The sequence below is a fragment of the Stigmatopora argus genome, chromosome 13 (genome assembly GCF_051989625.1).
Source record: "Stigmatopora argus isolate UIUO_Sarg chromosome 13, RoL_Sarg_1.0, whole genome shotgun sequence".
Classification (NCBI taxonomy): domain Eukaryota; kingdom Metazoa; phylum Chordata; class Actinopteri; order Syngnathiformes; family Syngnathidae; genus Stigmatopora; species Stigmatopora argus.
In genome coordinates, this window is record NC_135399.1 from 13,412,937 (window position 1) to 13,433,156 (window position 20,220).

The following is a 20,220-nucleotide window of genomic DNA, read 5'->3' on the forward strand; positions in this document are numbered from 1 at the left end:
CCAACTCCATCAAAAAAAAAATCTGAAATAGGCACAACACTCACAACACACTGGTGGGAATTGAGCTTCATGAGAGACATAGCCTCCACGGGTGATCAGTGCCGTCTGGGGGGGACCGGGAGGTTCCGTCTGGATCAACAGTCCGTGACCTGTCTGGACAAATACACACACGTTGACTCATTATCACCTGGCTTGTATTCTCTCAGTGTGTCACACATCACGGCTGGCTGAGCAGCTACAGGAAAGAGGAAATGGGAGGATTCCGAGTGTGACAGCGAAGGCGGAATTTGAGCGAGTAAATGGTTGTTTGTGTGTAATCGCTGGTCGTAGTATTTCCTCGGTCGCCGGCGAGGTTGCACGGGTCACCGAGTTGGATTGTGTACAATGTGCAGACAATCGAGCATCTGCCCCAACACACTTCGTGTCTGTTTACACCACTTGGAGACACAGATGGAGACGGTTCGGTTTCAGTGCCAGTAAGTCACAGTGAAGACTAAATACCATGAAGAAAGGAAGGTGAGCTGATTTAAATTGCTGAGTGGACAGCTTTCGCTAAAATGCCTGAATTAAAACAACCCAAGGACACTGGATGAGACTGACACAAGCTTTAGGAATCCATCTTCTCTGGTTTAGCCCAACACTATCTCCTGAGATTTTAGTATGTAATTGCACACTATCTATGTGGACTGTTACTTGTACTCAGAGACAAGAGCCCACAAAATAAATCCACCTGGCTGGACTTTGTAAAAGCGTCAGGTGACGATTTTCCTCATAGAAAATAATGTATATTTTTTAGAAAGGTCAAAAACTATTGCTAATAAAACACTGCACAGTCGAATGCAGGGATTTGATTTGAAAACATATTTCAATATTAGAGAATATTTTAATAAGAAAAAAATTGACGCATGGTTGTAAAAATGTTCTTGAAGGTATTCATCTTGTAGAGTTAAAATTGACTTCAATTGGTAAAAAAACAAACAAACTGTTGTAGTGGGCGCGTTCTCCAACTTTTTGAAGTCATATAACTTTGCACTTTTGACTTAATATGCAAAGCGTGTGTAGGCGGCATCAAACTGATGCAAAGTGAGTCACCGACTGGCTAGAATGAAGCAGAACAAAGCAAATTCTTTGTAGGTAGCGCAAAGGAGAAAGAAGGGTGATGCATCAAATTTGAAGAGGGTTCGGCGATGGAGGGTATTAAGCAAACCCCAAACAAAAATAAAAAATAAAATCTCCAGTGACTAAATCAGCCTTTGAATTAGATTTGAAAGAGAGAGGAAAAACAAACCTAGACCCAAGCATTTGTTTACATTCCGCATCCCTATTAAGTCAAATAGAACATTTTAATGGGCATGACATTTAAGCAGTACATTTAGCAACAGAAAAATCTCTGCTGACTCCAGGTGAGCACCGAATAAAGACTGGTAAAAATGTCAGTTTGTGTCGAGAACCGCGCACTAGAGGCGAGTGTTTGCTAGCTTTTCTTTCAGTCCGTCGTCCCGTCTGTCTCCGAGCGGCACTTTGTCTAAACACAACAATCTGGAAGGCTTCATCCAGCCAGCGGCTGCTAACGGGCAGCTCGCCTACAGAAGCGAGAGCGTATCGCCGGGAGGGAGGCAAGAGGAGTGGGAGGAGAGGCGATGAAGAACAGAAAAAGAAGAAATGGAGTTGGGGTGCCGCGGGTGGAAAGTGATTAGCGTAATGGGAACGATGGATGGAAAGTGTGTGTGTGGAATGCAGACCTTTGGAAACTCCCTCTGTGGTTAACTTTTAACTTTTTATTCCTAACTGAGCTCATTTATGGCCTACTTCTCTTTTCAAATTCTGGGCGATTGAAGATGACCAATATAGCTCGCGACAAGTGAGAGATTAAAGTTATTATGTAGTCGATTCCAATATGCTTTAAAGTCGAGTTTAAGTCCATGATTTCATGCCGCCATCAATTATTTTACAGTCGAGAACATTTTTTGTTGCTAGAGAAATTGACCACTTTTATGTAAACATATTTTATCAGAGAAACAAATGGCAACACGATGAAATATAAAAGTTTTACTTGTATGTTGTTGTTGTTGTAATTAGAAGCACTGTGCACATTTTTATATTTTACAAGCCAGCTGGTCTCAGCTTGTGTTCCAATGCATGGCTTGTTTTTAAATGAGAATTTGAAGCCAGGCTACTAAATGTTAATGGCTTCTGTTTCATGGTTTGCATTTCACTTGTGATTTTCTTATTTATTTGAGGATGAACTAACACATTAGGCATGTGATAATGTCATAGTTTTTGCAAAAAAACCTTGTAATACAATATGACCTTTTGCCAAAAGTATTAGAAATTTTAGATTTATACTCAGGTGCGACTTATATGTCTTTTATTCTTTTCACTTTTATGTTGTCTGTGCAAAATGCAATTTATACTTCTTTTGCCCGTTTATTGTGCATTCATTGGTTAGTACGACTTATACTCAGGTGCGACTTATGGTCCGAAAACTATGGTAGTTTAACACTTTACCGCAAACATATCCATATATAACGAATGGTTTTTTTTTAGATTAAAAAGGAATGGAAAAATGCTGAAATCCATCCCAATCGTCTCTACCCGCACTCCCTTTAAACTCTCACGGCCCAGAGGATGAAACTCAATCCAGGCCAGGTGAAAATCATTTCTCACACTTTTTTCCATTTTAACGTGTGTGTTCCATTGCAATGCATTCGCACTGTTTGTGTGTCTTTTTACGTCAGAATGTCTGGATAACAGCTTGACTCTCGGGGGACGTTATCGTACACTGTACGCGTATGGGAGTGTCGGCTTAATGGCGCAACATTGAACAGATCTCCTGTTGAAAAGATCAATTAAACACAGATCGGCGCACCTTCCCCCCAAAATGTGAGTGGCTATGAAAAATAAGCTGGCGTAATTGGACACATGGAACAGCTCCCCTCATAAAGGCAGCCAACAGAGGCAGACAGGATAAATGCTTGGATGTTCAAAATGAGGGAGACGCTTCACTGGTCTGTGGAGGGGGAAAATGGTTTCATCCTCTAAACTTGTGCAAGATTAAAAAGTTACTGATCTGTTAAATGAAATCTATGGACAGGTAATAAACTTTTATATTTCCCTGTATGAAAGAAGGGCGAAGAAATGTTCTTTTCTTACGGTTATTACTGAATAACACTCATCTGTGCTTTTTTATTGAGATGTCTGATGTCTTATTACAGCAATTGTGATATAAAAAAAATTCACAATTGGATGACAAATATAAGGGAATACAATTGGATTTAACTGTGTGTGCTAGCTTTAGCGTATCTGTCAGGTTTATTTATGTCACCCGGTTTCTGTTGCTGGATCACGTTTGACTTTGAGTATGTGTGAGTCTCTACACAAAGCAATGTTTCAGTTAAGTACAGAAGGAATCCCCACTGAGCGTTCAAATGAAATCACGCAGGGAATGTCACACTTTGATTACTCGAGTCATTCCCAGACGAATGCTTTTCCCAACGAACCCAGCTTGATTACGGGAAATTCATTATACCCTTGTTTATGTCACAATAAAAATGTTTTTCGGTGTTGAAGTTAAATAATGTCGGTGCTTAAAAATTAGATTTTGCCGATACGCCAGATTGTAATGAAACCGATAGTATGTGAATATGTCATGGCAACGACAGATCGTGTATTAATGCGTTGTTCTGATATTGTCAGATTTTATTATTTTTTAACTCATTGGCTACCAGCGAAAAAGGTCAAAAGGGATGAAATGTCTCTTACTGTCTATGGCACTTCAACATGAGCATGAACTGTCAAATATTTTGGTTGTGTTGGACAAAAATCGTTCATTTGTCAAATATGTATCAAATCGATGCGATTATAAAAGCAACAGATATTTCTAGAATTGTGTTTTTATAAAAACACTGCTTAAAATTTGGGTTGGGTTCCCAAGATATGGTTCATGCACTTCTACAGTTGTATTTCACTTTTGTGTTTTAAACCAAACATTTTGAATCTAATCTTCAAATCAAGTTCTTAAAATGTTATTTAAAAACAGATGTAATGCAAAAAATGTCCATAATCTTAAAAAGTAGCCTATGATAACATGAAACAAACTTAAATAATTGATGTTTAAATTTTGCCAAAAAGGTTTACAATGCTACTCTTTTTTTTATTTGGTTATGTTGTTGGAAACTGGAGATTTATTTTTCCTATTTTGTCGATAAATTAAAAAAACAACTTTTTAAGTGACTGACAGTTCTTTTCAGTCATAAATATTCTTAATCTTGTTTAGAACGACAGTCATTGTTCTTAAACGCCCAACATTAAAAACCTAATGCAATTCTGAAAAGTCTTCTTCCCTAGCATGCTCTTGAGCATATGCAAGGAATAATAAAGAGCATGTGGGCTATGCATGCTCTCATTTTCTTCTTAATTGACCTTTCCATGGGCCTCATTGGAATGACAGGACTTCTGCTAAGAATCAGTCATCTATACAAAATCTGATTAAAGAAGGCACACGGTTTGTTATATGAAAGACTCATCTGTCTTTGAAAGCGCTAATGTGCCCGCACTGCACTGGAACAAATGACCAACCCTAGGAATATCGTCGTGTTGACGGCGATAGAAATTCAATCCACTATGACTAACTCTAGGAAAAGTTGAGTTGCCGCCGATAGATGCTCAATCCATCACGACTTGGAGGGCTGGCAGCCAATGATTGCTGCAAGACCATCGTCAATTGTATGGTGACATTGGTACATAAGGACATTTATTTATTCGTTTTCTTGTGAAGAGTTATTCAAAATAGCAAGGTCCTGGAGAACAAATTTTGGTCGTCTTTAACAAATACTTTTACAGATGGAGCAGAGGGGAAAAAAATGACAAAAATATGGTTGATAAAATAAAATCCTTTCTTGTAGAACCTCTGGCTTTTATAATGATTTGCACTTTATAAGGAATGGACAGAATGAGTGCTTTTCATTAATCTGGCTCCAACGTTCTCTTCCAAGAACATCTTTACAGCCTTGTTATGGACCATCTTCTTTCATTCCATCATAGATTTTCAATTGGACTGTGATGTGGCTAATTTTGCAGAACCACGACATTGACCTGACGTGTCTTTTCAGTTTTTGCTCATTGGCAAGGTGGATTATCAAGAAAGATTTTATTATCCACCAATATCTTTACAACAGAGGGGGCAAGTAAGAAATGTCTAAAATGTCCAAGACTCCCAGGGCCTTTCCAGGTCATGAAGCCCAATATGATTGGGGAAAATTCTTTTTTAGGTAGCCTTCTTCATAAATCTTATTGGAAAAGTACTAAACAAAAGTTCTAACATGATGAACAAAGTCTTTGACTTGTCTGGCATCATAACCGAGACTGTGCTTGGTGGGCCATCAAGGTGGACTGTGATATCCCCTTTGTCTTCACTTCAGCGAGAGTCATTTTCCTTTCCAGAGCTTGTGATGATGTAAGAATTGGCCTCGTGCATTCCTCTGGCTGCGTTGAGACTGAAGCCGAAAGAGTGGTGCCATGTTGGATGTGATTTATTTGTGGCAAACCTCGGGGCAACCCCCCCAAAACCCTCAAACCTCCAGATGGCCAGTCCAGCTCTGGCCACGCTTGATTCATAAGCTGTTCTTCTCACTACAAGTGCCATTGGATGGCAAGAAGAGGGGGACAGATTCTTTGCTCAAATCCATTTGATCCCCTGGAAGTTTTGAACGGAGAAGAGGCAGAGCTCAGAGCTGTTTATCAGGTCGCAACCGACCAAATGTCCTCCCAAGTTGCTCGTTCCTTTGCTTCTCGTCACGGTGCTTTTTTTAATAGATGTGATTCTAAGACTGGCACTTGGGAGTCCAAACTTACGGTTGTCGATGCAAACGTGTTACATCACCCGTTTTGTGGCCAACTAGAGCTCGCTGGGATTGCTGTCCAAGAAACCAGCGAGTGGTGGATGAAAGCAAGCATTAAATATGGATAAAGCAGTTTAAAAGGATAACCAGTACGCTTGGATGAGGATTAGCTGCTGTTTTCGACCCGGCCAGCTGGGTTGCTTCCAAGACGTGCGACTGTCGTGTTTTTAGAGAGACATTTTTTTTTATGTGCAGTTTTTAGTCCCAAAAACATACATTATTCATCAATAGAAATGTAGGAAGTATTTCATCATATATTACATAGTTTACATTTTGATGGAGATGTTCAATTTAAAAAAAAATCTATTCATTCATTTTCTGAAAGGCTTAAGGGTCGCGGGGGTGATGGAACCTATCCCAGCTAACTATGGGCACCAGGCCGGGGACACTTTGAATCGGTGGCCAGCCAATCGCATGGACAAGGAGACGGACAACAATTTACACTCATACACGGGGGCAATTTAGAGTGTTCTACCAGTTTACTCTGCATGTTTTTGGGGTGTGGGTAGAAACCGGAGAGCCCAGAGAAAACCCACGGAAGCCCGGGGAAAACATGCAGAGACTGGGAAAGGTCCTACCAGTCTAAATAGATTTGGATGTCCGTCATTTCCTCTGAAATATGACCATTCACTGCCACCCTTCCCACTTCCGTTGGATCAAAAGTGCTATGTGCTCTGGAAATTATAGCCAAAACATACAGCGTGTATAGTTTTAAAACACTTAATACACAGTTGGCATCCGTAACCAAAATACTTCCTGTCACCCCAACATTCTAAGATGGACCCTGTAAGAGAGACGAGTACTTTTTTTTCTTTTTATACGAGGGGGATGCCTGACGGTTACAGCTGACCTGGCCTGTGTGTGTATCTGAGTCGGGCAGGAAAAGGGGAAGCAGCTGCCACTGGAGTTTAAACAAGTCGATAGAGTCCACAGGGGCAAGAGGAAATGTGATTTTTACACACACTTACAGTACATGATGTACCGGGTGCTCATAATATACTGTCCATGACCCATTCAGGATGTGAGGCTTGGTGTAACGCACACACACTCACAAAAAGCTTGGGAATTTCCTGCAATCAACACTTTGCTTTGCCAGTGATTTTTATCACTTCCTGTGCCGCCACAAAAGTATAAAGTCAAGCATTCTATTAAAGTTGAGAGTTAATTGAACACCTTTTTACAGAAAACAAACAGTAAAAGTTAAAACTGAAAAAAAGCAGTTAACGTCTTCTCTGTTGTCTAAGTTTCCAGCCAGTCCATCAATGTCAGCCACCTGTGTCACATCTCTTCCCCAAAAAATCTCTTGGTCAAACTCATTCCGTACACAAATCATGTTACTTACTAATATAATACTCCAGGTTTAACATTTTAACATGATATATGAAAACTCTAACTTTTTAAGAGAATTTATAGATGCTGCTCCATCGTACTAATGATTTTATGGTGTTTACCCGTTTACTTAATTGAGTATATACACTTTTCATGGTCATTTTGACAAGATTTTCTTGTGAAGAGTTGAACACATTGATTCACCATTCATTAACAATGGTATGTTGACAATAGCTAAACTAAAACGGAGAGAAGTTTGATGCCCATAAACGACACTCACTATGGTTATTGTTTTATTCATAAGTGAGTTATGGTGTCTTGTTTCAGGCTACAAAGTCCATCACTTCACAAAAAATGTCTCAAATACTGTAAATGAGGTTATTATTTGAGGTTGATGACTTTGAATGGAAAAGACTGAGTTCATCCTTTTCCATCATTCAAACAACACTAATGGCATATGACACCATCACCGGCACGGCAACAATTTGCCATCTTTTTCCCTTCTGGGCCATCCAAATTAAGGCTCATGGTCCCGTGTATTCCTGGACTTTGTTACTGCTGTCATCCTGTGAGATGTGGTTCTATTTTTTTTTCCTGCACATTTTATTTCTGCGCCAAAGCCTCCTTGTGCCTAAGTGAAAGTTAAACCGATTTTCCCTTGCATGGCCTCCTGAGAGACACGCTTTAACTCCTCTTTCTGGAGAGAATTTTATTGTCCAACACTGCAGTTCATCTGTCTTGTGGGTTTCCCCCCTTAATTCAACCAGCAAAACCCAAAAAGCAGAAGTCGCTCTGTGTACAATTTTGCACCTCCTGCAACTGACTCCCTCATGGGCCAAACAGCTGTTGTGGGCTGAATACTCTTATAATACTTCCCTTCCGATTGCTGTCCCACTTGGCATGGTGCCTACTGAGATCTCTCGGGACATCTGAAAAGTATCTACCATTGCCGACCATACACGTTTAATCCACTTGGAGTGGAAGGGGCTGGAAGCCAGTCAATATGGATTGGACTTTGTCTTTTGCGCTCAATGGCGGCCAATGGAAGCCAATGGCAAGACATGGTTGGTCGTTAGCTAAATGTGAGAAACCGCATGACCTCTATTTTAAATGTGGCCGGTGCAGCAATGCTCTCATACAGCTGGGTAAGTTATCTTCAATATATTTGTCTAGTATGAGGATTACTGCTAGTAATAGCTAATAAGAGAAAAAACACGATGTTTGCATTTAAAAAAAATTTTTGCACACTCCGAATGGACTGCGAACAAGGGACATGAAGTAAACCAACTTTAGTGAACGGAACACCTATAGTTAGATGTTACAGCAATGTCATGCTAGGAAGATATAATATTCGATGACAGTTACTACAACCCCACCCAGTTTTATGAATAATCTTGACACTATAATGGAAAAAAAACAGGCAAACTTACGTTCTTACGTGAATAGAAATTTGTGTTGATCAAATATAAAATAGATTTCAATTTTTTAGATGGTAAATTCAACAATAGTAGAAAGATTTAAGTCCCATTTGGAAGTGGATCCTATCATTAAGAGGGTGCCAAAAGTAAATTATCGTGGAAAAGGTGAAATGATAAATGAATGTGGCTGATTTAATTTAAACTCCAGACTGTTGACTCAAGAAATGATGGAAAAAAATGCATCAACCTCAAAAGTAAATATCCAGATGGGCACAATGGTAATGCAACACACTTTCTCCATGACACATATTCATACATAATAAAAATTTGCAGATTGAACACTTCGCCAGGAAAAAAAAAACTGTCAATGTGATACGCGCGTGACACGTTTTTGGCAAAGTAATGTAATCAGTAATGAGGATTTGGGACTGGTCTGCCAGTCTTTAAACAGTGTTTACAGTCAGAACAATGAGCAGACACAAAAGGGAAAAAGCAGGTTGTCAAGCTGCTAATAATAGCTACTTTGAAACAAAACCTCGCCAAGTAGTTTCATCCACGCTTTGGCAGCCACGTATTAAGGGAAATACGAATTTCACTGACTACCAGGCTAATTAAATCAAATGAATAATTGAAGCATGCCAAACCTGTTTTAGAAAGAAGCAATTACACAGCAAGACAGTCTGTGGCTATTCCATGCAGTGGGTCAGTGATGCATATTCAGCACATCCTAGCAGTTACTGTACCTACAGATTATGTCCAGGCAATTACACTTGCATTACCTGACTACATGTGTGAGCTGTAATATGCTGTATTTAATCAGGGTAAATTGAAAGAAGCTTTTAATGAAGCACAAATTGAGTGTGAGAAGACTAGAGTTGATTAGAAACTACACTGCAAAAAATCGAATTTATTCTGAATAAATTGTGCTAATTTAAGATTTTAAATCAACATAATTTTACTTTTTATGTTCTCATGGGTAACATTTTTTAGCATTCCAAACTCATTTTGTCAAGTTCATATTGTCAACCTTACGTTCTAACTACTTAATGTAAGTTAAACTTACGTAGAAGGTTGGAGTTGAAACTATTCATTCATTTTCTGAAACGCTTTATCCTGGCAAGGGTTGTGAGGGTTAAAATGTAAACATTTTTCAAAAGATTTTTTGTGCTTGAGTTAGCTTACAAAAAATAACCAAAAAAATAAGAATTGTAATACATATCTTAAAGTGAAAGGTTGTTCATGAATACAATTGCATATAGAAAAATACATTTACACAACATTTAGACACAGCAAAAATCATTTTTAGAATTGTTAGAAAGAACTTTTTTTTACTAAGTTTATTCTAACATGATGATTCCCAGATTTAAAAAAAACTGTCATTGTGCTAGGGAAGGTTGGAACAGAAAAGTAGCATTTCAATTAATTTTACTGCTTAAGTGTTTTGAGTTATGGAGTCACCAAATATATCAAACTCATACCTCAAGACACCACTGCATTAAAACTTGATTATCATGTTATTCTGATAGCATTTCCCCACATTTACTGAGGCACTGCAATATTTCATTGGAGAATATTTATCATTCAGGGAAATTGGACGAGTTATCATTAATTTGCCGGAACCCTCTTCGCCCACACTACCATATTCTGCAACAGCTAGCTTCCCTTTAGGCCAGGTTTCAATTTACAGTTTAATTTGGCTCAATGTCTTTTAAAATTGAAAATAACACACTGGCCAAGGGCCATTAGCTATTATACACCAAGTTGCCCAGCTACAAAACAACACTGACAGAAGAATTTTAGCATTGTGCCCATGAAGCTGTCATTTCACGCCTGTTTGCTACAAACAGCTCAAAGTGCCCTGCCATAAATGTGTTAAACTAATAACTTCTGACATATTTTAACACTAACAAAATGAGTAAATTATCCATGTTGATGTTGCACACCATTTACAGCTCAGTGAAATAAAATGGTCGGAACTCTGTCCAATTCAACGTCTTTTACTTTTGTCCCTATTGGTCGAAAGGTGTGGGATATGTTAATTAAGCTTTGACTGATAAAATATTCCCTTGGCCTCTGTGTCTTATTATGACTAACTTCATTGATTGCTGTCCAAGTCCTGCTTCTTTAGTGTCTGATAACGCGGGAAGCGATGGCTAAATGCTTATTAAAAGAAAGCACATGACATGGGAAAAAAACTCAACTTTGGGCTGTAATCAGTGCACCAGATCTATTTTTTTTTGAATAGATAATTAGTTGCAGACTAATTTAAGGCAGACATCTATCACGCTTTTCACAATGAGACAACTTATCAGCTGCTTAACGGACTAAAAGTGGACTCACCTTGTGGAATATGCAAGGCTGGATGAAAAGCATTTCTCCTGACTCACGATTAATTAACCTTAACAGATGAGCAGAGCAAGAGTTAGTAAGGGAAAAAAAAGAAACAGACAAATTTACATCAAAACAGTTATTTAAATGGATTTTTAATTTTTAAAAAAACTTTGTACATGGGTATAAAATGTGGTTGAACATCTATAAAAATGACAGTTATGATACTTGTTGCAAACAATATTTCATAAAAACGGTATTATTACTTTGTTCCTTCATACATTGGTTTCGGTGAGCACCAGAAATCCGAAAGAAATAAAACAAGATATCTGGTATGTACCTTCAGCTTATATCATTAAAAAAAAGTGTGCAGAATTTTAAGCTATGCAATTACGCACTTATTCCAAAAGGTTTGCTTGTTCAAAGTGAAATTGACAACAATCATTCTTGAAACGAAACATGAAAAATGAACACAGTATGCCCAAAAAGTTCCAGGAGAATGTTCCAAAAACACAAACTGGTGATTTGGTGAAACTTTTCAATCCAAGTGTTGATTTCATTTTCACTTCCATGATAAATTTGTTGCACAACTATTTCGCTTTTGATTTATTTAAACCTTTTTTTCATTGCAATGTCCAATTAAGCAGCTTTGGGGAAATACCAATTTGCATAGTGACAAGCAAGATCAAAAAATATGTGGATGCCTAGCCCTTTTGAAAGTAAGTGAATCTTGGTCATTTAAAAAGCACTAGTATGCTACTACAGACTGAATGCTCTGACAGAGAATGTGCAATACACTGTGAACCTGTCCAGGAACTTTTCTGACATACCTTTTTAGTAATAAGTGTCATGACAAAAACTCTTAATTAACCTTGCCAATAACAGTCCATTCCTCACCTAAGAATGCTCGATTTCTCTGTTTTCTTTCCAACTCTATCAATATTTACTTATTTATAGCACTTTTTTGATATATTCGTACCATCGGTGTGGCTAATTTTGACAGCGAAATTGCTGCTAAAATGAAATGTTGCAGTGGAGTTTTATCATGAAAATTTCTTTTTTTTTTTTTTTACATTAATACTGCTAAACTAGGAAACATAGATGTGACCACAGGTTAAAATGCTTATTTGTGTGAAGTGACTTTGCAGCGAGTGGTTAAATGCTGTGAGGACACTAAGTGCACTTTTCGGCTCGGTTCATTCGCGCACTTGAACACATCACCAGTTGAAGAGATGAATTTCGAGTATCTGGACAGATATGACAAAAGGTTTGCAACTATCCTATTCAGGTAAGTCTTTAAAAATGGATGCTGAAATCTTACTTTGGTGTACGGGTACATTAAATTAGCTGTAAAACAACCAATTTAATTAAATCTCACGTTGTTGTTGCTAGGAAAACAACGCATTTACAAGAGTAAATGAGTTAAAGCGTTATGTGACTAAAGGTTTTCGTACATTCATGTAGATATTTCAAGATAAAAAAATAACTATTGCATATTCACATTAGAAAAGTGGTTAAAACTATGTATCATTTTCAAAATGCAATCATTAAGTGCAGAAAGTTTCAGACTTTGTTATGCTAGTCTATCCATCAAACGTGAAAATACCAATCATAACGCTGTTAGGTGTGACAGTATTCGGTGGTAAAGCGGACCCAATTAAATTCTGGTCCTGGTGATAAAGCGTGACAAAGCAGTAATGGGGTTCATTTGTGACCAAAATCAGCAGATTGACTGATATTTCCCTCCTGTGAGAGCAGACGTGGTTTGAAATTGACAGACGGATTGTATAGTTTGTTCTGCGAGGCAGTTAACATGACTTGAAACAACATGATATCGTGAGATATGTCCTGCTATTAACCTCCATTGTTTAGCTTCTGGGTCTACTTCAAACATCGGATTGTGTTTGATATCGACAGACATCGGAATTCTACAACAAAAAGCTTTGATTTTCTTTAGATTTTTTTCAACCTACACAGCTGCGGTCATGCCATTCTTCTGTCTTGGGTTGGTTTGCGGTTGATGTTGCCGGCGTCCACTCTCCTCAGTGTAGATGTACTGTTCTGGATTGGGATCCACAAGGTGCCTAGAGGAATAATTTGCTTTCATATAAAAGTTGCGCTAGCTAGTTGGAATTCAGTGGTTTCATGTCATGCACATGACCTTAGCATAAAATATAAGCCAAGATCTTTGATTTCGATCCTAAAATTGCCCAGCAAAGCAAAGCAATACCTAGACTATAAAAATAGAATACCTGATTTATGATGACTTGACATCAAGGGTGTAGTAATGCATCGCTCTTGACATTTGCAATTATTGGTTAAGAATCAAATCTATCAAATTGATTGAAATGCTTGAAATGTTGAACAAAAAAACTCTTCATTGAAATGTCTGAAAGTCTTGATTAAAATATCTGAAATGTCTTCTCTCCCAAAAGATTCCAGAATGTCAAATTTGCTTCCAATAGTGTTAAATGTGTATTTTATATTCAATTAAGTCATAACCCATGAATCGAGGAGAACTTTGTAATATCAGCAAATACATCGTATTCTCATAAAATATGCATGATTCACCTCTACAGTACACCTTTTCTATAATCCCACACTGTGCACTATTGTAGCATTCTATGATCTGTTTTCCCAGTCATTTCATCTCAAACTATACTATCAAATCATCCGTTAGTAGCTAGAGGCATGCTCACACTCAAACTGAACTTACCTGTAACCTCCTCTGGCAGCAGTTCCACGGGTCATTGTGTCATACCGTGTTCCCCGAAGCGGCGGGGTGGGTGATGGGGGCACATCCTGCCGCAAGGGTCCTCTCTGCTGGGAGCTGAGGGCACCAAACTAGCAGTAAGTAAGCATTGTTATGACAACTCCTAGGACAGTATTTATATTTCCACTCTTGTGGGAAAAATGGTGGCTAGATAAAGAAAATATGAGGTGTATCCAAAAAGTTCCAGGTCTCGTGCGACATACTATTTATTCTAGACATGGACAGCATTAAAATGGATGTGAAAACTTTTCGTTTCATTCAAAATAAACCTTTAAAGACAGCCGGACTGCAACTTTTCAGACACACCTCTTCTGAGTTTGGATCACGCTTTAAGAAGACACTGTTGCATTCAATTACCTTGGCTGGGGGTAAAAACCTGAGTCAACTCCCCGAGGGTCTGCTGGCCGTGAGTAAGGCTGACTAGGGGGGTAGTTGGAGAAAGATGGAGGGGATTGGGAGCTGGGGTTGAGGTAGGATGGGGCCTTGTGGTAACCTTGGGGAGCGCCAATGTAATGACCTGACCAGGGATGCATGGTGTACTCAGCTGGATCCAATGGACCTCGCCTGGAAAACCAAACATGACAAATGATCGATTCAGACAATGCTAATTTATCATTTAACACGTGGGTAGTTCATTTTCAAAGGGGATATTTAAACCATTCCTCCAATGTGTTACTGACACTTCACATGTCAGTGTCTTAAAAGTTGTGCGTGACCTTAGCGGTTTCACTTTATCCATATTGATAGCTTTTGACCAGTGGAAAGTAAGTGCAATACACAGATGTGGCCATCACGTAGCTAATATAATGGTAAGTTGCAATATCTCAATGTCACTTCATTCCGTAACATGTCGTTATTTCCCCAAGACATGATACGGAATTTGGTGACAGGTTAATGTGCATCAGATGTTCAGTACGATTTGTTTTAAGAGTTAAGAGTTTTATGACCACATCTGCCAGAAGCTATGACAGATCAATCTTGAAAGTCAACCCGGTACCCATATCAGTGAGCCAGACCGTCCGTCTCTTATTGTTTGGCCTGACAAAGATGAAGTCAGTAGAGATAAGAGTGGGGCAAAGGACAAGCTAGATAGGCAGATGTAAGAAAACGGTGTACCAAGAGGAGCTTCATGCATTTAAAACAAATGACTGCAGTAAACATGGGAAGCAAACTGGTACAATATGATGGATTTTTAATGTGTCTCATATCTATATGTATAAGAAAAGGAAAAACAAAAGAACACCAGAAAAACATTGCTGTTCCAGACTTCTCTAAAAGGTTACTTTCAGATTTCATAATAATTCATAGTATTTGGCTGACAGGTATAAAACTAATTAGTTGTTAAGTCTTTCAGTCTTATGAGAGAGGCGATATTAGTAATGGAGTGGAAATCCAGTCAAAATCTGTAGGGAATCAATTGTAAATCAGTGGCAAGTTTGGAATTCTCCCTCAAGGAATCACGTCACGACTGCACAGCAGCTGGGGATTATGGGGCAATAATGAGAGTGGAAGCCATTACTGGGTGGTATTTACACACATGCATGCATCCAACCACATGCATACACACAATTGTTGCAGCCATAAAACGCCAGCACATATAGAGTACGTACGTCAAGAAACCGCAAATTAAACTTTCCAAGTCACACCCTCCAACCCAAAATAATCAGTGAATGACGTGCTTGTGGGAAAAGCGGTAGAACACAGCATCCACATTTAACTCATTAACGACGATGGACGTCAAACGGAATGGACGACTCTTGCCGTCACTGGAAGCTGATGTGTCACCCATTAAATAATTTGTCAGTTATTGAACACAAAGGGTGAAATACCAAAACCAGATGCAGAGTAGGGGGGAAATATTAGTTGTAAAGTTGAAAGGATAATTGGTAACACAGCCCTCTAAGCCAAGGACTCAGACAGTGTTTTGGAGTAACGTGAGACGTTCTAGTTCTGAGGGATTTCAGGTTTGCAATGGATTTGGGAGTAAACACAGTAGATGTTATATCACTTCCTGACCAGCCTTTCTCGTTCACTCACTCGCACGCAGGTACACTTTCACGTACCTTTGTAAAAGTGCTTCCTACAGCGTAAAGACATGGGTGCTTATACACAAACAAGTTTGTAAAGATAATTTTGTGAATGTTGCACTAAGCCTGGTTTGCAGAAAAAAACTCAAATCGAAATTTACCCTTCTCCACTAAAAAAATATCACAACCAGGCCCCAAGCAATATGTAAGAGGGGAAACAAGTGAGAGGGAATAATGAGGTAAAGAGTAAAGGTAAAAATAAAAAAAAACTTGCTGTTCTGTGATTATTTCGTATAAACATACTCGTGTGAAAATGACACAGCAGTTCACTTTCCTAATGTGCGACTCATGTGTTTTAATCCCAAAGGCAGCACAGGGCAAACAACATAGCGATAAAAATCTACTTCCCCCGTTATCTGTTGTGCATCACTGTTACGTTTAATACAACATAAATCCCTTTACAGCGTAGTCTTTGAGGAAAAACTATGCGCATACGGAATGCAATTTCAAGCGTAATAGCATTTTTTCCTTCTTTGGGTGGACTGGGCAGAACACATTGCGGAGAGAAGAGGCTTTCAGTAAGATTGGCAGTTGCCTTTGTTGACTAAACTAAACCACGCTAAGCTGCTCCGTGAAAAACCTGGCCAGGTAAGGAATTAGGAATCTTGGGACTGTATGTGTGAGTTGTGACAAAAGCTAATCTGGGCGAATAAAAAAAACCTTAGGAGTGACACCTGAAGCAGCAGAGATAGGCAGAAGCCAAATAAGACATTAATCTATTTTGCTACTTATGGTTAAGTGATTGCACACCCAGTGTGTTTGTGTGAGATGGTCTCTTGTTAGTTCAGCTGCCAGGGAGATTTGTGTTGGTGCTTGGGTGCTGGAGGCCCTTAAACCTGCCTTGATCCTTGACCCCGCCAAGTCACACGATACTCCATTAGCTCCTAACTAACACTTATTTGGGTCAAAGTCTAGAGAATATTATCAAGAAGAAATTAGGAACATACCAAATGTGTGGAAATATTGAGCAATGTGTAAGCGAAGACTAACAAACAGTTGGTCACCAAAACCTTGGAAAAAGATTGGAAAACTGCCTGAGATGACAGTTTCCAGATGAACAGAAAAGTTTGAGGATTTAAAGGACGAACAAAAATATCTCAAAGCACAAATTTGAAAAAGGAGTTGGGCCAGATCATTGTTTGGGTTAGGTCTGCAAACAAGGGCTGCTAGCTTTAATCGATAATTATTTGACGGACAAATGAATCGATAGCTGGTGAAAGTGACAAATTGTAAAGGCCCCCTTTTTGAGGCTCCGAAAAAATATATATATACATATTTAATTTTAAATGTTAGTTTTTTTTAATTAAAAAAAAAAACAAGATAACAATTTTGTATTAGTATTTTCCAAAGGAAGAAAACAATTACTACTTTTTCTATTTCTGAAATTTTCAGCTACATTTATTGCTCTTTATTTGCATTTTTTGGTTGAAAAACAATCATAAAACAATAAAAATCATATTTATCAAAAAAAATATTTCAAATTTAAAAAATTAACATATTATAAACATACTATCTGATTTCTGTAATCCTCAATCTTTCATTGAGAACTACCGAAATGTCTCAGTGAAAAAAGATGTCAGGAAACATGTTTTTTTTCGTGGGCCACACAAATGTGGCGAGGTGAAAGATAAAACTTGAAAAAAATCCACTTAAATAAAGGTTGAGTAAATACAGCTGGTGAAAGGAGGAGCATGGGCTTAAAGTTCGGCCATGCTGAAGGTCAATCTCCTCAGACGGTCAATTGAAGTTTAAATGTAGAAAAAGAAAAACACACTTGAAGGGCCTTCTATCCGTCTTTGTCAATAAAGCTCTGTCAAATATGATTAATTCACCAAGAAATTATGAATCACAAAGTGGTCTGTCCAGGAAGCTAACATGATTACATTCCCCAGTGAATGCTAGAGTGTGCACACGCTGGTATCGAGTTTACGTATGTGCACTTGTGAGAGTGCGAGGTGGACTGTATAGGGGGGAAACTGCAAAAAGAATACAGTCCACAGTGAATGAATACAAAATGTATTCCATGAAAGAAAGAAAAGGGAGAAGGGCAGGGGACAAACCTATTATAGGAAAGAGAGAGGAAGCGGAATGAGGGCCTTCCAGATGGTCGGGGACCGTTGCCTCGGAAACACAGAAGAGGGCAGAACAATAGAGATTTGGAGTGCTGGTTCACAAAACATCATAATACTGCAATGCCAGTTGGAAAATGTTTGTCAAAGCTTCGGCCAAAAAATACTCAACGGTACCTCATTAAGTCGCATAGATAAATTCAAATGAGTTCTTAAAAAGATGAAAATTGTTTAAAATATGTCCCTCACATGTGGTTGTCAGTGAATGATCATGTTTCGTTGTTACTGACAACGATAGACATTCAATTTATTTGAACTGGCTGAAGCTGGCAGCCAACGACTTAATTTAACACATCATAAGGTTTTATTATTTGGGGAAAAAAAGTCACATTAGAAGCTATGTTAGTTGCCTGAGAACTGTAATACTCAGCAGTCATTCTCGAGTCATGCACAAACAAAGTTGCTCTAAAAATGTTTTTTTCATTGATCAAACAGTCATTTTGGCATACTCCACCTTATAAGTTTCAGACTACGAACATCAACAGCCTTCCTACTGTTGTAACGGCAGGCTGCGAATGAGTGACAGTGATTGAGCTCCAATCCATTTGGTAGAAAGGAAGACAAAATCATTTCGGATTTTTTTTGCTACTGCAGGATTTGCTCCATTAACGCATTGACGGTGACACACAAATCCTAGCTGTTTTTACTTTGACCACACACACTACCTTTGGCATATTACCACTTACAAACTAAGGAACTACTTCAAAAGCCTTCTGTCTGATCCAACGACTAATGTTATTTCATAAATGTACTCACTCGTTGCCATTGGCGCAAATAGACATATCCATTTACCCCAGGATAAGTGCTGCAAAAAAAATCTTGCATTTGAAAGTGGAAAGAATAACAACCAGCCAAGCAAGCTGCAGTATAATTTAACGTACTTCATTCTGTCTCTCTGGTCCCAAACAATAACACCACAAGATCCATATTTTCACCCTTGAGTATCACAGATAGGGGTCCCCATTATGATAATTGTCTAAATTGGTCACATCCAACGTAGACACAAATTGTGTTAAAAGCTAAATAAACCCAACAGATATTTGAGTCTGTAACAGCTGTAATATAATCATATTAGCTTGACTTGGTAAGTATCGGTACTGGTTTAGGTCATGTAGGCCCAGTAGGTTTAATTGGTTGTATTTGAGCTTGAAAGTATCATACCTAACCACTTAGACTGTATAGTTGGTGACTTCCTGAAACATCACAAGATCCATGACCGGTACTACATACAATGAAACTACCTCAATTATTTCACATCTTGAGCCAATGAAGGTCCCGTAATGTTTTCAAGCTGGGGTATTGTGCTTGAAGCGTGATGTCTTTATAAATATTATTTGTAAAATTACAACACCAAAAAATAGAGCGGCTGGTAATTTGGTACATGAATAGTTTTGAAATAGTGCGGGCAGAGGTTAAGGAAGAACCTTGAAAACCAGGTGAGGTTCTCAACAAGGCAGACATTGACAGAGGCAAAGTCATTCACTCAGCGCTTGGCAAATTTATCACGGTAAGTCAAAAGAAGAAATTAATGAGGATAAACGATTTAATATTATTTTGGAGATTTATATCGTCAACTTTCACAGGACTACGTTCATAATCATTCTCTGGTTCACCTAATTTTGGCAATGAAAAACACTTAAGAGGGAAGGAAGGCTTTTAGCATGTCCTTTATAGCGAACAAATAACAAGGGTCCTGATGAGTCCAGACCCAGTACAAAAGAAAAAAAAAACAGTGGACAATGGTGTGGCCTATGCAGCGGTGGTAAAGTGGTCTGGGAAAATTTCGGGCCTGGTTGGGAGGTCTTGTCAAGAGAGATTGAGAGAGGCAGAAAGAGTGAGGACATTCCATTTCCTTTCTCTGCTAAACACAGGCAAAGAATGCCACCTTTTTTAATCCGCCACGAGGAAAAAGTGTTTGTGATGTTTGAGATGGGGATTTTGTAGCAGAAAGCTCAAAATAGACTAAACAAAAACACAACTAAAAAAGACATAGACAAAGGAGGTCAACAAAACAGCATGCACTTCTCATGAGTAACAATCAAATTATCATTCTAATGAGGAAATGACAGCCTTCCCGGAGACCTGAACGACATGTCTGATTGGTGAGTTAAATCCAATAAGACTGATAACAAGGAAAAATGGGACTGGGTGTTTGGCTAATCTAATTGGGTCAAACCTGCTTTTCAAACAACAGATGGCAATCACCAACAAAAATCATTGGATATAATAAGCACAATAATAATAACTTAGAAAGAA

At 38.5% G+C, this 20,220-nt stretch overlaps 1 protein-coding gene across 1 annotated transcript in view; it reads right to left on the reverse strand.

Moving 5' to 3' along the window:
* Positions 1 to 11,111: 11,111 nt before the first annotated feature.
* LOC144087145 (partitioning defective 3 homolog B-like) overlaps positions 11,112 to 20,220 on the reverse strand; it is a 79,468-nt gene continuing 70,359 nt past the window's right edge. The window contains exons 25-27 of the mRNA XM_077617487.1: positions 14,106 to 14,312; positions 13,692 to 13,805; positions 11,112 to 13,059 (exon numbers count right to left, since the gene is read on the reverse strand). Coding sequence (XP_077473613.1) covers positions 12,945 to 13,059; positions 13,692 to 13,805; positions 14,106 to 14,312 — 436 coding nt within the window. The 3' untranslated portion in view covers positions 11,112 to 12,944. The remainder of the gene's footprint in view (positions 13,060 to 13,691; positions 13,806 to 14,105; positions 14,313 to 20,220) is intronic.